This window comes from Macrobrachium rosenbergii, chromosome 12 (genome assembly GCF_040412425.1).
Source record: "Macrobrachium rosenbergii isolate ZJJX-2024 chromosome 12, ASM4041242v1, whole genome shotgun sequence".
NCBI classification, from domain to species: domain Eukaryota; kingdom Metazoa; phylum Arthropoda; class Malacostraca; order Decapoda; family Palaemonidae; genus Macrobrachium; species Macrobrachium rosenbergii.
The window spans coordinates 4030264-4046779 of record NC_089752.1 but is presented as its reverse complement, the minus strand read 5'-3'; the positions used below and the strand labels follow the sequence as shown (position 1 = coordinate 4046779).

Sequence of the window (16516 nt, the reverse complement as noted above, 5' to 3'; positions counted from 1 at the left end):
CCTTTCGGTGGTCTCCGGTATAATGCTGTATGAGCCACGGCCCATGAAACTTTAACCACGGCACGGTGCAGGCCTGTCCTATATCGTTGCAGACGCATGATTATGGCTTCTTTAACCTTGAATAAAAATAAAAACTATTGAGGGCAGAGGCTGCAATTTGGTATGTGTGATGATTGGAGGGTGATGATTAATATACCAGTTTGCAGCCCTCTAGCCTCAGTAGTTTTTTTAAGATCTGAGGGCGGACGGAAGAAGTGCGGACAGAAAAAAGTGCGGACAGAAATCAGATTATCCGAACCACCAGAAATGCCAAGGGATACCCAAAAGTGGCAGAGGTCAGTGGAGCCTCACCTTGACCTAATTCCTTTCATACCCGTTGCCTTATTTTCTGCTGTAAATTACGAAGCAATGAATCTTAGGATAATATGACTGGGTTTATAACTGTATCCCCCATACAGGCACTCAATTGGTGGTCACCCTGACAAGTAATGACCAGCCCAAAGTGCTGCCTAATATCACTGATCAGATCAGAGGTTTTGGTGAACACGCTGTGGCCTGGCATTGAATGGTGGTCACCCGCACGAATGCTGACCAGACTCAGACGAAAGACCGGGGGGTGAGCAACTTGGTAATGCTGTAATTGCAGTTTATTACATTATATTTTGTCCTACAACAAGATGTTCGCTGAGGAACTGTCATATGCTGTAGACTACTTCTTAATCTTGTAAATTCGTTGCCATGACTATTAGGTATTATTACTATTATATGTTTTTTGTGTGCTTTTCATAAGTAAATTATTATTATTATTATTATTATTATTATTATTATTATTATTATTATTATTATTATTATTATTATGATAAAAACATTAATATTATTACTTATTTATCAAACTCCACCGGAAATGAATTTTCAAACGTTAGGAGAAACATATAAACAGGGCCAAGAGATAACTCTGAGAACATATTATACCTGTCTTAAATTCTAATCTGTATCCGGTCTTTATAAAAGATAAGAGGATTTGTTTACCTTTGAAGTCACATTTATCAGTAAAAATTGCAAATTGTCGACGAATGCCTTGCTAATATTCACGACATCCGCATAAAATGTTCACACCCTTCTTCAATTTTATTCATACAGTTTGCTTTTTGAATGCCATCTTATTTATTTATGAGGCGCTCTCCTCCCATTATTCCCTTACATGCCATCCCTCGACCTCCGGGAGTTTCATTTTTTTATGATAATTTCTTACTCACAGGTTTTAGTTACTCGTGCTTATATTTAGCCAGGTGTTCTCTTCCCCGAGTCTCTATACATAGTCCCTTTCGTCCACGTTTTAAGCCCTGAATATTCAGTGCAGATGAAATGCGTTACTTTGACAGCAGCCTTTGGTAATGGATGAATGCTAAGGATAGTTCCGAAAAGATACGTGACTTGCAACACAAAGGAATTCCTGCAAAATTATGCTGCAGTAACATTCTAAACTTCATATATCGAAATGTGGATGCAGTTTGCTTGTCGCAAGCACATTGGCCCTCTGAGGGAGAGATTGAATGCTGACGGAAGTGGAGATGACTGGGTGATTCAAGTGCTTTATTATTAATAAATTTGCATTCTTTCGAAGTTATTAAGTATATGTGTATATATAAGTATGTATACATTAAATAATATTAATTATATGTATATATATATATATTAAATAATATAACGTTTATACATACATATATATGTATTAAGTAATATAACGTATATATTTATATATATATATATATATATATATATATATATATATATATATATATATATATATATATATATATATATATAATAAATGTGCAACATATATACATATTAAATATATACATATATATATGTATGTATGTTTGTGGTGTACGTGTGTGTGAGCACGTTTCACTTCTATTCAAGTGTGTGCCACTTTCATTGTTTGTCTACAATGCTGCCAGAAGTGGTCATTCCCTTAGTTTGTGGCCTTTTTTTTCTTTTTTACCAAAGTTGACCCTGTTTACACCTTACCCAGAACACAGAAGTACTCCCACAACACACACACACACACACACACACTCTGTAGATGCTCAGCAAGGTCCCTCTGATGTGTCTAAACTCACAGTTTTTGAAATGAAAATATCGGCCCTCTTCCTCTTCTGGAGGAGAGCCAAACCTCCCTACCTTTCCTCACATATTGGGAGGGAGAGGGGAAATAACTCCTCATCACCCAAACTCTCCTCAACTTGGTAGTTGTTCCTCGACGTTTCTTGGTTTCGAGGTGGGTGAAGCGTCCTGGGGTGTGAGAGAGAGGAGATTCTGGGGAGTGCTGTTAGCTGGTCTAGTTGGATCCGATACAGGGAGGGGGACTTATTACAGTATGGGCGCTGCTGCTATCACACACCCTCAGAAATACGACGACAGCTCTTGCAGTATAACAGAAGTTATGATCCATTAAAAGCCCTGCTTACTTGACGGATATTTTCCCCTCCTTCAGAGAGAATTGTTTTATTTTGGGGACGGCAGCCTCTTAGGCCAAGGGTGCTCGTGCAAATTGCATGCTCTAGGTGTATCTTATAATAGCTGGGAAAAAAGATTGCGTCACAAAAATCTGCAGTAATACAAGTTCTACTGAAGAACAGGTTTCGCTTTTGATTTAGCTGAGCAGTTTTACAAGAAATATTTTTGGTTTGTTTTTTTTTTTATATTTTTGGTAATTTAGTTACTGTAGTATATTCGTGTATATTTAAAAACAGGAATCTATCTATCTCTATCTGTATGCAGGCTCATTTACAGCAACACCACGGACTGAAATGTTCAGATGGAAAGAAAATTAGGAAAATAGAGTGAAGCTGCCTTTGCTGGTTAGTTTGAAAGCTATCGGAAATTGTGTATTGCAAAAGTACATGAAACAACAAAATATGAGTTACTTCTTATTTCACTGTAATATTTTTATAGAACTTTAAGTGTGAATACCTGCCGTTTATTTTCCCTGTTTCATTCTCGCGTCCATTCGTTTAACAGACATTCTCTCGACTCGGCGTATTTGTACTTGCAAAAGTAATGATCAAACAGAGACATATCAGTATTCGCTAAAATCCACCCACCCAAGTTACCCAGTGATGATCTTTGGTTTCCTTTCAGGATGGGTTACTTAGCCTGCCCCGTTTGTGAGAGGGAATCCCTGGCAGACGTCAGCGACCTCCAACAGCGAGTGGCAGCTGCTCTCAACAGGCCGCTGTCATGCCCTATATGCAGCGCGTCCGTCAGTGGCATTCAGGCCTTCCACCACCATCTAGCGGCTCACTTACCCGTCCAACACAAATCTTTTTCTGATGCCTCTCCCTCCGTCTCAACACCTGCCACCCCATTGGCGGTTGGAGTGCCTCCTTACCCAATCACCAACTCTCCCGAAGGAATACCTACGTTGGAACACCTGGAGATCAATGACAGCAGAGGTTCACCGCGGAGCCCGTCCAGACTCTCGCTGTTGGGGAAAGAAGGACTGATCGACCAGTCCCCTGGAATCGCCAGTCACAGTGAACCGCAGAGCCCGTCTACAGGCTCCTCGCACCTTTCATCTCATGACAAACTAAATCAGCCTCATAATTGCGATCTGTGCGGCCTAATCTTCTCGTCCGCCCATTTTCTCAAATTCCACAAAGACATCATTCACTCCAAGAGGGACTTCTTCGATGTCACGTGCAAGTTGTGCAAAGAAAAGTTCAAGGACTTCGAGGCCTATCGCAATCACGTGCGGGAGAGTCACAGCGATCGAAGGTACATATGTGACCAATGCCCGAAGACCTTCAAGATGAAAGGTAGTCTGCTGGTTCACCAGCGCATGTTCCACGATCCCTCCTCCCCGGGCACGTGTCAGTTGTGCAAAAAGACTTTTACGACTAAAGCCCGAAAAGAGCTCCACGAAAAAAGGTACCATGGGGTGGGGTTAGAGCATATACCAACAGGAAAGGTCTCTCCACCGTCTCCATCTCAGAAACACCAGAAAGTAAAGAATTCTTCCTTAGGAGATGCTAAAAGTTGGTTAGAGACCCTGATGATTGAAACTAGACCTTCAGCGGAAGACGGCAACCGGTACAGGGAATTGCAGGAGCAGCAGAGTGCACAGTCTATTTATCATTCTCAGCAAATGGCACCGTACTCATCTCAGCAGATCCAGATTCAGCAGAATCAAATAAATCATCCAGATGATCAAATGGAAAACCAGTTTTCCGGTCCTTTGTGTCATCAGCAGCCAAATGAGCAAAGAAAAGACAAATCAACTAGAGATATGCACACCCAAATCTCACATGAACTACACCCTCCACAAAAGACTACAGAACCTGACAGCCCACAGTTGCAGAAGTGGTCTCCTGACTTTCAGCCGTATGCTACCTCCCACGAAAAAGCAAACCCTCCCAAGAACTCTCCAGATATGTATTATCACCAGCAGAAATTCAGCATCAACTTACCCGGTCACGTAACTCAATCACTGCACGGACAGAACTGCCCGAAAGCAGACTTCAAGGAATTTAAGCAAGATAAGAAATTTTCTGTACTTCAGCATGGCAGCGACGCGTCAGTGTGCCGACAAGTGAGTGGAAATTACTCTCAGCAAAGTCCAGTAGCTATAGTTTCTCCTCAGCCTCAGAAAGCTGAAACGCCTCCTGCCGATCATCAGAACAATAATGGTAACCCTTGTCCCACTGAAGCTCGACGAAATAGCTTTCCGCTCATGAATGTCAACAAAACAGGGGTACCCCACAGCGAAACTTCCCGCTTATATCCAGCAAGCTACATCAGCGAGCTACCACTTGCTTCCTCAGGTACTGGCGCTGTACCCTCAGGTCAGAACCTGAATATGCCCACGCAAGGTGATAAGATACACAGCACTGTGGCAGTGTCTCAGCAACTTGTCTACCAGCACAGCCAGAGTGTGATCCCAGCCCTGAATTCCAACATTGCTCTCATGGGCTCCGAAAACAAGATTGGGGCGAAGGTCCCTCCGCTCTTGATGTCGAGCCCTCAGTTAATTCCTGTAGAAAAAGTGAAGGAGCCTCCTGACAGTCCTGTCCAGATGATGCAAGTCCAAGACGAGTCGTGCACATCAGAGATGGTGAGCGAATGCGAAGCTGCCGCCGAAAGCAAAGTTATTGCCGACGTTTCTCAGGAGCAGAGGCCCGATGTTGGACCGATCCGTCGCCAGGGGGCTACATCAGGAACTCTCACTTCAGCTACCGTTGCTAGGAAGGTAAGGCGAAAATTAACACACTTCACGGTAACAATTGTACTACACATTCAAGAGCTAAGCTGCTTTTTCTTGGTCACTTTCTATGATTTGAGAAGTAACATGAGACTCACAAAACTTACAAGAATAACTAAGTGGATTCTTGACAAATGAACCTAAGAGTGTTATCATTATGCCTTGAAAGGTCCTGATGAATGATTTAGACCAGTGGTTCTTAACCTTTTTATTACCACGCCCCCTCTGAGAGTTGAGTCCTTCCCTCCACGCCCCCCTTGCTTTTATGAGTAAAATCCCACCCCCAAGTTTTAAAAGAAAATTAAGATAAAAGAGAAAGAGGAATAAAGTGCTTTTTATTCCTGGGCCTGTAACGAGGTCTACAGAGTAGTAGACTATAGGAAACTAACGTTATAAGAAGGATACTTATGCATTTTTCTTTAAACTTCAATATTATTTCCTCTCTGTTAAGAGAATAGTGAATATAATATGAGAATTTTATTTTTCCTAGGCTTATGCCGCTCCATGAAATTCTAAGGATGCCTATGTTTAGAAACCACTGATTTAGATATCTTAGAGAGCAACTGCTCTGTGTGCTTTAGGAAGTAGTCATTTTACTCTGTTAGTTCTGGGTACATTAAATGTGTTTCTTATGATGCAGAAATTAACAGTTTTTAGAGGAGTGTAATTTTTCCTTGATTTGTAAGCGAAACTACATCGGAGAAAATTAAAATTTTTAGCTGAAATTCATCGAAGAAAATTCTGCACTTTTAGTTGAAATTCACTGGAGAAAATTTAATCTTTAGCTGAAGTTCATTTAGAGAAAAATTCTAAATTTTACCTGAAATTCAACAGAAAATTTAATTATTAGCCGAAGTTCATTTGATAAAATTTAAAACTGTTTAGTCAGTTCATCGGAGAAAATTTAAATTTTTAGCTGAAATTCATTGGAGGAAATTTAAATTTTTAGCTGAAATTCACCGGAGAAAATTTAAATTTTTAGCTGAAATTCATTGAAAATTTACTTTAACTGTGTTCATCGAGAAAATTTAACTTTAGTTGAACGACTGGAGAAAATTTAAATTTCATATTGAAATTATCGGAGGTAATTTAAATTTTTGAGCTGATATTCATCGTAAATTTAAACTTTTAATGAAATTCATCGGAGAAAATTTTAATTTTTAGCTGAAATTCATCGGAGGAAATTTAAAATTTTAGTTGAAGTTCATCGGTGAAAATTTAAATTTTTAGCTGAAGTTCCATTGGAGAAAATTCAAATTTTTAGCTGAAATTCATCGGAGAAAATTTAAATTTCTAGTTGAAATTCATTGGAGAAAATTTAAATTTTTAGCTGAAATTCATCGGAGAAAATTTAAATTTTTAGCTGAAATTCATCGGAGAAAATTTTAATTTTTAGCTGAAATTCATCGGAGAAAATTTAAATTTTTAGCTGAAATTCATCGGAGAAAGTTTAAATTTTTAGCTGAAATTCATCGGAGAAAATTTAAATGCTTAGCTGAAATTCATCGGAGAAAATTTAAATTTTTAGCTGAAATTCATCGGAGGAAATTTAAATTTTTAGCTGAAGTTCACCACCGATGAATGCCGTAGAAAAACGTTCCATCGTTTGATAAATGCTCTAGTCAATAGGAATTCCTCAAAAACGGCCGCTAAATAAATGATTATTTTTTATTCATGTAGAAATAGCTCATAAAGGCACCAGCATTCAATAACACAGGTGTACAGTACACGCCACACACAAAAGCAGTTAACGCCAAGTCTGTATATTTCCTTTTTAAACAATGCAAGCGTGCATTTTCGCTTTCATTCCCGGAGCGATGTAAATGTGTTCAGATAATCGCCGAGGCAACGCAGCAAACGATCGCAGCTTTACCGAGGACAAAGAATTCAGAAAAATGTATGTCTCCTATTCCGTATGCAGATTAAATCCGTTTCCCGCTGCAAATAGAGAAAAGAAATAAAAATTGACTAAATTTCCTCCGCGACTAAGCTAGCCTCCCCTTTGATTAAAAATCTCCGGATTCATTCAACGAACGATGAGCAATTTTTCCAAGAGAGTGCAGAAAATGCTAGGCTATGGAATGCAAGCCCCACCCTCCCCCACCCCCGAAAAAAAAAGCAAACATTACCCCCAGGAGAGGAGCCGATTATGTATGCAATTCCTGGGACCAAAAGGGGAAGTAGTTACAGCTGTAATATCGAGTTGTTTTATCATTCCTCGCTTCATAACCCCAACGTCTCACCAACCTCAGCCCCCCACGGCGAAAACTAAAAAAATGAAAATGATAAAAATCCCGGGAAATAAAAGGCAAAAGGATGATATATTGCACTCGGCACGTTTGGGATAGTATGGAAATGAGAGGACCATATGGAATTCAACGAGGAAAGGCCATCCCGTCATAAACTATAGGATCTGGCTGGTTTGCGCTGGAAAAGGAGGGAGGCCATTTTTATTTCTTACGCAGAAAACGAAGGGAATTTATTTTTATTTCTTACGCTGGAAACGAAGGGAATTTTTTCAAGCGGATTAAAAGAGTTTTTTATTTTTTTTTTTTTGTACTTGCGTCGGAAGGAAAAGAGTATGAACATATATTCCATTTTTCCCTTTTTATTTCTTTGCTTAAATACTGTTCGGTATTGCGTTGGAAAAACATAACTTGGAATGAGTTTTTTTTTGTATTCTTAATGAAAAAGGTCTGGATTTATATGGACTTCCTGGCCGGCTTTTCTCTCTCTCTCTCTCTCTCTCTCTCTCTCTCTCTCTCTCTCTCTCTCTCTCTCTCTCAGATTTTTTGTGTTCTTAATGAAAAAGGTCTGGATTTTTATGGACTTCCTGGCCGGCTTTTTTTCTCCTTTCTTTCTTTCACCTCCTCTCTCTCTCTCTCTCTCTCTCTCTCTCTCTCTCTCTCTCTCTCTCTCTCTCTCTCTCTCTCTTCTTCTTCTTCTTTTCTTCTCTTCTTCTTCTTCTTCTTCTCTCTCTCTCTCTTCTTCTCTCTCTCTCTCTCTCTCTCTCTCTCTCTCTCAGATTTTTGTGTTCTTAATGAAAAGGTCTGGATTTTTATGGACTTCTGGCTCTCTCTCTCTCTCTCTCTCTCTCTCTCTCTCTCTCTCTCTCTCTCTCTCTCTCTCTCTCTCTTCTTTTTTCTTCTTCTTCTTCTTCTTCTTCTTCTTCTTTTTATCTTCTCTCTCTCTCTCTCTTCTCTCTCTCTCTCTCTCTCTCTCTCTCTCTCTTCTCTTCTTCTCTTCTTCTTCTTCTCTTCTTCTTCTTCTTCTTCTCTCTCTCTTCTTCTTCTCTCCCTTCCTTCCTTCTTCTTCTTCTTCTTCTTCTTCTTCTTCTTCTTCTTCTCTCTCTCTCTCTCTCTCTCTCCTTCTTCTCTCTTCTTCTTCTTCTTCTTCTTCTTCAGACTTCTTCTCTCTCTCTCTCTCTCTCTCTCTCCCCTAAAGCCTTAGAGAAGGGGAAGCATAGACTCATTTGTCTCTCGAACTGCGATGCGTTTTTTCACTTCTCTAGTTGACCTTCTTTTTTGCCCCATTATTTTCAGCTTCGTTTTTTCTCAGTTTTTTTTTTTTTATTTGTAAACTTCTTTCTTAACATTTCGTTGTCAAGTTTTCGTTTTCTCGTTCTCTTTGTTATCTTTCGTTTTTGAGTATCTTTTTTTTTTTTAGCAGTCCAAATTTCCTCCAATTTGCTTTCTTGATTACGTTTCTTGTGTGATTCTCTCTCTCTCTCTCTCTCTCTCTCTCTGTATATAACCGTTCACCTTCTTCGATATTGTGAAAACCTAAATTTCTAAATTGTATATGCTTGTTTATTACCTAGCGATTATTATTTTTTTCTATCAATATGTCATTTATTTTTTTATCGTTTTGCCTCCTGTCTAGTTTGTTTTTTCTCTCCTATTTTTTTGCGTGCATTTCATAAATTCCGTCGTTTTTGTTGGTTTTCATAGCGTTTAGTTTTTCGATTATCGCTTATGCCAACTTTCAAACTTTTCCGTTGCTTTTTCATGAAGCCTCCTTTTCCCCCATTATCTTTCTACCGGGCGCAGGCGTGTCTTTCATATATCAGTTTCCTCACTCTAGTGCTTCCCGTGCATTCTCTAACGTTATGGCTTCATCTGTGACGTCAGTGGTTCTTCTGTGACGTCAGTGATTCCCTTTGACGTCATTATTTATTGGTGACGTCACTACTCATATTAAAGTTCTTGCGAAACACCCAGTAACTTTCTTCTTCGTCTTTTTTTCGGAACTTTCCAAAACAAACTTTCTCAAACGGCTTCACAAAGACTATTGCATCTATGCGAATAAGTCAGGGCGTACCACGCATTCTTATGCATATAGGTTTATGCATAACAAATACACGTGATTCCCAGTAAATATGCTTAACTGTATTATCTTCATACATGCACTGGTTCTGAGAAGCTTACTTTCCAGCTACGCCATTTCACTATAAACTGTCAACTTAGAATTGCGTGCCTCATGAATCCTGCGCATGCGGCCCTTCTTCACTTTGCACAATGAGTAAATAAAACGAACGATATCAGATATATTGCTACAGTGCGTCACAGTGCAGGCAGTTACAACATCCTCCACGAATGGAGAACAGAACACGAGATTCACTTTGAGCTCCTCTATCCTTTGGTCATAAAACTAAAAGAGAAAAGTTCCGTCATCATATGGAAAACGCATAGGTATTCGTCAATATACTCGTGCAACCAAGGATTCAGACCGCGAAGTAATATTAAAGCTATGTGAAAATATGATATAAACTTGGGGGATGACTCAAGGTTGAGGAAAGTCAGGATTATATTCTCTGACTTTTTATTCATTTATTTATTTAATTTTGTTTGTTTTGGTTACCAGTCACATTTGCAGTAAGAGGATGGAGTTTTAGACTTGGAAGTTAGGTTTGTCATTCAGATAAACTGGTCTGACTTAAATTATTGTTTTTACGACTGGGGTGTAGGGGAGGGGGGAGGTTAGGGGAGAGACGGGATGTAGCCACTTGCCCAACAGCTGTCAAACTCGGAAGGGGTGAATGGCAATATTTTTTGTTTATTATTTTGTTTATATGATACTGTTTACGTTGACGCCACTCCAGGGGCCCCCTTTCTCTTGCAGGAGAGCACGGGCAAGAACGATGCCAAGCAGTGGGAATGCGATGTTTGCAAGAAATCCTTCACTACTAAATACTTCCTCAAGAAACACAAGAGGCTTCACACAGGTACACGAGGCACTCAGTCTTAGATGCATTCCTCGGGCAGGTTCTTGCATTTCATACGATGTAATAAATAGAGATGCTGTTTTTCCTGAAGTGCCTCTCAGATGTCTGTGTCTAAGTTGCTGTAACGCATAGTGGGGGAGGGGATGTTTTTCATGAAATATTTCATTTGTTGATGATTTCTTATTTAACTCTATGTTACTGCAAATAACGCATCTCAGCAGCCGCCATTAAAATCGTCACTTTTTGTTATGGTTTCTTCAGTTAACAGAAAACGCTACTAAAAGACTTTATACATTTTTATGTCATTCTTCTCATTTTTGCTCTGAAAATTTTCTTTACTTATTTGTCTTTAAGAGAAAATATTTTCTTAAATTACTGAATTGATGATTAACAAAAAAAAAAAAAAAAAACATGTTAAACCTAGTAAGCTCGCAAAACCTTGAGAATCACATTTATCGGCATCCAAATTTACCACCACCTTCTTCAGCATTTTGCTCTATCAGATTCCTCCTTGCAGGCGAGACGCCCTACGCATGCGCAGAGTGTGGCAAGACCTTCACTTTCCAACAGAGTTACCACAAGCACATCCTGTACCACTCTGACGACAAGCCTCACCAATGCTCCTACTGCGGCAGGGCGTTCAAGGAAATGTCTACACTCCACAACCACGTTCGAATCCACACCGGAGAAAAGCCTTTCGTTTGCGAGAACTGCGGTGAGTTTCACGTAGCGTTTTCTTTATATGTATACTCAGTGGTCAGGAACATGGAAGCAGAAATAGGTTTCTGTGGCTTTGCATTTATTTTTGTGAGGGGTATATCTCTGCAGGGGGGTAGTGCCGCCAGTGCACCTCACTTGGTGCACTGTAGGCATTACTAAAGGTTCTTTGCAGCGTCCCTTCGGCCCCTAGCTGCGACCCCTTTCATTCCTTTTACTGTACCTCCATTCATATTATCTTTCTTCCATCTCGCTATCCGCCCTCTCTTAACAAATATTTCATAGTGCAACTGCGAGGTTTTTCTCCTGTTACACCTTTCAAACCTTTTACTGTTAATTTCCATTTCAGCGCTGAATGACCTCATAGGTCCCAGTGGTGAAGAAAAAAAAAATACTTTGTTTGGTTATTCATGCAGAGAGAGAGAGAGAGAGATTTGTTTACGTAGTTGTGAAAAGGAGACTGAATAGTCATTAGACTTCATAAATCTTATTTTAAAACTATTAGGTTTGCTCAAGCAAAATAAAAACAAAATCGTTTGTTTATAGATTCATGGAGAGAGAGAGAGAGAGAGAGAGAGAGAGAGAGAGATTTGTTTACGCAGTCTTGAAAAGGAAACTGAATTGTCATTGGACTTCATGAACAAAGGCAAAAATACTCTGGAATTAGAGGCTGTGAGAAACAGCATAACTCTAAATCTCATATTTCAGAAGTAAATATTAGGGACGACCGGATGCATCTTCCCGAGATGTAACCGAGTACCGAGACCTTTCCCTAAAAAAAGCGAGACACCACATCTTAAAAACTAACCATAGAATTATCTTGTAAATAATCTCATTATGTTTCCCACACCCAAATTCCCCTTCCTTTGATTTAATTTAAGCTAACCTAGCCCAACCTAACCTACCTAACCTAACCCAGGGTCATGGCAAAAAAACCGGGGCTGGTGCCATACTAGCATACATCTCAGGAATTTGCGGACCGAAGATCGAATCGGATCGCTAACGATTTTTCACAGATCATGAAGTACCCAGGAAATGAGACGCGTGACGTACCCAGAGCAATCTGTGATTCTCAAGAACAATTAGTCTGTGGAGTTTATTCATTCAGTGATGATTGGCACTCATTTTGAAAAGAGGCAGAAAATTCCAAAGACTTAGAGAATACACAATTGTGAACAGTATTTTATCGAACGTTTCCAAATCTGGTGGTTGGGTTTCCAGTGTCAGAAAATAACATATTATTATTATTATTATTATTATTATTATTATTATACATATTATTATTATTATTATTATTACATAATCTGGGAGCAACCATATTTGGAAAAGCCCTATGCTACAAGCCCAAGGGCTCCAATAAGGAAAGCAGACCAGTGCGGAAACGGAAACGCAGAAGTATAGGATAATCTGTATAAAAGAAATAAAGTAAAACATGAGAGAAAACAGATTGAGAATTGAAGGCTTTTGTGACTCACCTCAGCAACTATGTTTTTTTGCGTCGAATTTCAGCTTCTGAAGTCACAGCAATTCGTCCACATATATAATATCCTTCTCTAGTTTGACAAGAGCTGGAACAAAACTCGAATAAAAGTAGAATAAAACTACAAACAGAAATTATGACTGACAGGCCAATTCTTCTTGTCGCACCAATAATTGTCCTTTGTATTTCTGCTCTCTTTGTCCCGAACGCCCCCCGAGATTAATGACAGCTTCGGGTAACGCTGTCATAATCATCGGTGCAGCAGGTTAACTTATTGCCCTGAATATTGCCGGAAAGGTTCAGTGATTCTTTTCTTCCCAGCGTTCAAGCTGTTATGGAGGCGTTTACACCGGCAGAGTCTTTGTTATTTTCTGTTTTGCTTTGATGTCTTCTTATTATCATCGTAATCGCGTTCATCTTTTTATTATCGTTATCATAATCATGTTCGTCTTTTTATTATCATTATGACCTAAATGTGCTTTCGCCACCGCTAAACCTTTTTTTATTGCAAGGGATAATTATGTTAGACAGAATCTCAAATTGAAAGTGTCGTTGCTGAGATGAATCAAACAGGAGTAATTTTAGTTATTTAAGTAGGTCCTCGACTTACGACGGGGGATCGTTCCAGCACTGCGCTGTAAGTTGATTTCCGCCGTAAGTCGGTGTTTTGCCGTATTGTGCTTTGAAATGGTTTAATTCTTTATTTACGGATGAATAGAATACAGAGAGTTACCCGGCTGTGCGAGGTGGAAAGGAGACTAAAGAACAGAAGATAGAAAAGGGGTGGACAGACCTATTTACCTACCGATGGCAACCAAAGATGTCATGCAACAACAGTGTTTTCTTCATCTAATATGAGATGCAGTTATTAATTCTCCTGAAATAGAACTTCTAATATAAATGTCTCTCAGGGAAGATCTGGCATCTGTAGTACAGTCTGGAAGCGGATTGTCAACCGGAAAATTGGCATTTAATATTTATAATTTTAATAAGCTATGTTGGATTTCAGGCATCGTAATAACCCAGTTACATTTGAACCAAACCACCAGTCGTTTTATTTTTGTTTGCAAGTTTAAGTAACTCATGAGTTTTTCTTTGGACAAGGTAGGACCATTAACCTTACGCCCAAAATCCTTCCGGTTATACCCAAGCTTGGAGCTGGCATGTGTGAATAAGCTCCCACAGGAAGGTGTTCAATTTGCTTCAGGATAATGAATTTAAACGAAAGTGTTGCAGGTCCATTGAGAGAAAAAATGCGACCTATTTGGCAAGGGAGACGTTTCTTTTGAAGGCTGTGACAGATATTTAACTGCTCATACTGGCATTTAGACGCTACAGTAGAGGTAACTGAATCAGTATTTGTCACTGGACTGCATTGCTACTGTTGGCCATTAAGCTAAGGTTATGAAACGTTATATAATAATTTGCACGAGAGCTTCATCCTTGGGTTAAAAGCTAAGGGAATGAATACCAGCTGCTAATTATTGTTGAGAAGACGCACATCATTCTGCATGGGATAGTTTTTCTCTCTAGTGATTACCTGATAAGAACCGAAGGTAAAATGAATTGATCTTCAACTCTGTATCAGTCCCCCGCTATAATAGGTCTGCTTTATGCACTTCAGGAAAGGCCTTCCGTCAGCGGGTTTCCTACCTGGTGCATCAGCGGATCCACACAGGGGTGATGCCCTACACGTGCGACGCCTGTGGAAGGTCCTTCAGGTACAAGGTAATGCCCTGCCTTTCGGAGATATACTTGATTTTATGAAGATTTCAGGAAAACTGACATTAAGTCTCTTAGAATAGTGACTACATTAGTGTAAAGCACATATGCATGTCCTTTCTGTATATATTTCAAGTCCAGTGAATCTCAGGTCTCATTCGCTCTCCTCAGTCAGAGAAAAAAAGTTAAAAACTTCCTGACGCATTTAATCGTAATTTTTTATCTTTGTGTTTTGAAGTTACGGTTTATTCATACACACATAGATACATATTTATCTATTTATATATCTATCTATCTATAGATGTAAATGTGTGTTGGTTAGTGCATGCATATAGAAATTTGTATGTATGTATAATACGTAAGGTAAATCAAAATTCAGCATTCAATCGATGATTCTGTCACTCTTGTTTAGATTTAGCTCTTACAAGTAAAAATGTTTTACACTGATTTAGCTTTGGCTAAGAGCTGCTCTTCTCTAAGGATCTAGTGTTGCCCTTCATTCCACAGAGAGTCAATGACCATTTGATTTTGGATTTTCATACGTGCATTCACATTCTCAGGTGAGTCTCCGATCTCACAAGTGTGAGCCCGCCATCTTGCCTCCACCGGGAACCGCTGGCCCTGTGGGCATAGGGGAGACCAAAGGGCAGTCGGGCACGACCGCTTCTCCAGTACCTCCGTCGACCAATCCTGTCATTCTTCTACCTCAGACAAGTGGAACAGCGGCAGCTGCGCCTTTAGTAAATAATAATGATCTTGTTGATTCACTCCATTGTCTCAGTCTAGATTCATTTCATTTCTGTGATTTTCTTATGTATTTGCAGTGATGAGGATAATGACTTTATCTCCAAAATGATTACAAGATTGTTTTCTGTGAAGTTGCATATTTGCTACGTGATTTAGACAGCATTAATAAAGAATGTCCTTCACCCCCCTAGTTGAACGGGGCACCAAGTGGTGGGTGTCCGACAAAAACAGAGGAAAGTGGAGACGTGCAAATCCAGCAGATGGCGACGCCTTGTTCTGCTGTTCCTGCGAACAGTTTGAGGGATAGTGAAGTTCCGTACGTCAACAACAACCGTAATTCACAGCACCCACTTTCACGCCACAAGCTTCCTCAGCAGCAAAGACAACAGCAACAGCAAGACCTTTCGAAACATAACCAAAACATCGTTCCGGTACCGGGACGCCCCAAAGTACCTCTGGAAACCATAGACATTTCAGCAATTTCTTGCGACGGTTTGCCTGTCCCGCTGGAGTCCAAGAAATCTCCCCCTAGGCCTAACAGAAGCCCATCTCATAATGTGTCTCCCAGGCCTGGTGGCGTCATAGGTGGGCCAGGGTTCCACGACCCACTTTCGGTGGCTTTCTTACACGCCTTGGTTGATCCACAGCAGGGTCGCGTTCAAGGGGAATGCCGTCCGCACGTTCAGCTGCCTTCTCAGGACGGACTGCCTTTCCCCAGTCTGTCTCCGGGTGCCATGGACACCGACTTAGACCACGATAACTTTCTTACTAATCTCTTGATGTGACGCAGACGAAGCCATGTCATTAACAGAACTGGATGTTGTGATATCAAGGGCAAATGTTGATGTTGAGAAAAGAATGGTGAGGCAACGTTACGGTTTATGTGAGGTGGTGAATGAATGTGAATGCGAGAAGAAAGGTGGTCCTGCATGATCTAATGAACGTTGTTTTAATTATTATTTTCTTTTGTTTACTAAATGTCATCATAGACATTAACAAGGTACAAATAGATAAAGCTTTATTTTTTATTTCATTTTATGATTTATTTAATTTCCTTTTTTTTATTCCTCGAAGTGTGAGCATTACTTTTGTTGAGGTTTCTCCGTAAGAAGATGAAGAAACCTTTTTGGAATGGCTAACGCATTTTGAGACATGTAGATGCAGACAATTTCCCAATAAAATTTAGACTGGAACAGTAGTGGTGCCTCAGTTCAATGCATTCAACTGGATTCATGAGCAGTGAAGGGGAAATGGGAAATGGAAGCTGTTAAGCCATGATGAGCTTCTAAGGCTAATATGTGTCTCATTTTACCAAGACTAGAAGAAAGTGTCTTAAAAAATGCAAAAATTCTAAGTCACT

At 39.8% G+C, this 16516-nt stretch overlaps 1 protein-coding gene across 2 annotated transcripts in view; it reads left to right on the top strand.

Annotated features, from left to right (window-relative positions):
- The window catches only part of LOC136844341 (zinc finger protein 721-like), a 67494-nt gene extending 51305 nt beyond the window's left edge, over positions 1-16189 (top strand). For both annotated transcript variants that reach the window (XM_067113341.1, XM_067113342.1), the window contains exons 2-7: positions 3148-5254; positions 10388-10490; positions 11008-11205; positions 14312-14415; positions 14970-15149; positions 15348-16189. In XM_067113341.1, coding sequence (XP_066969442.1) covers positions 3148-5254; positions 10388-10490; positions 11008-11205; positions 14312-14415; positions 14970-15149; positions 15348-15941 — 3286 coding nt within the window. In that variant the 3' untranslated portion in view covers positions 15942-16189. The remainder of the gene's footprint in view (positions 1-3147; positions 5255-10387; positions 10491-11007; positions 11206-14311; positions 14416-14969; positions 15150-15347) is intronic.
- Positions 16190-16516: the final 327 nt, after the last annotated feature.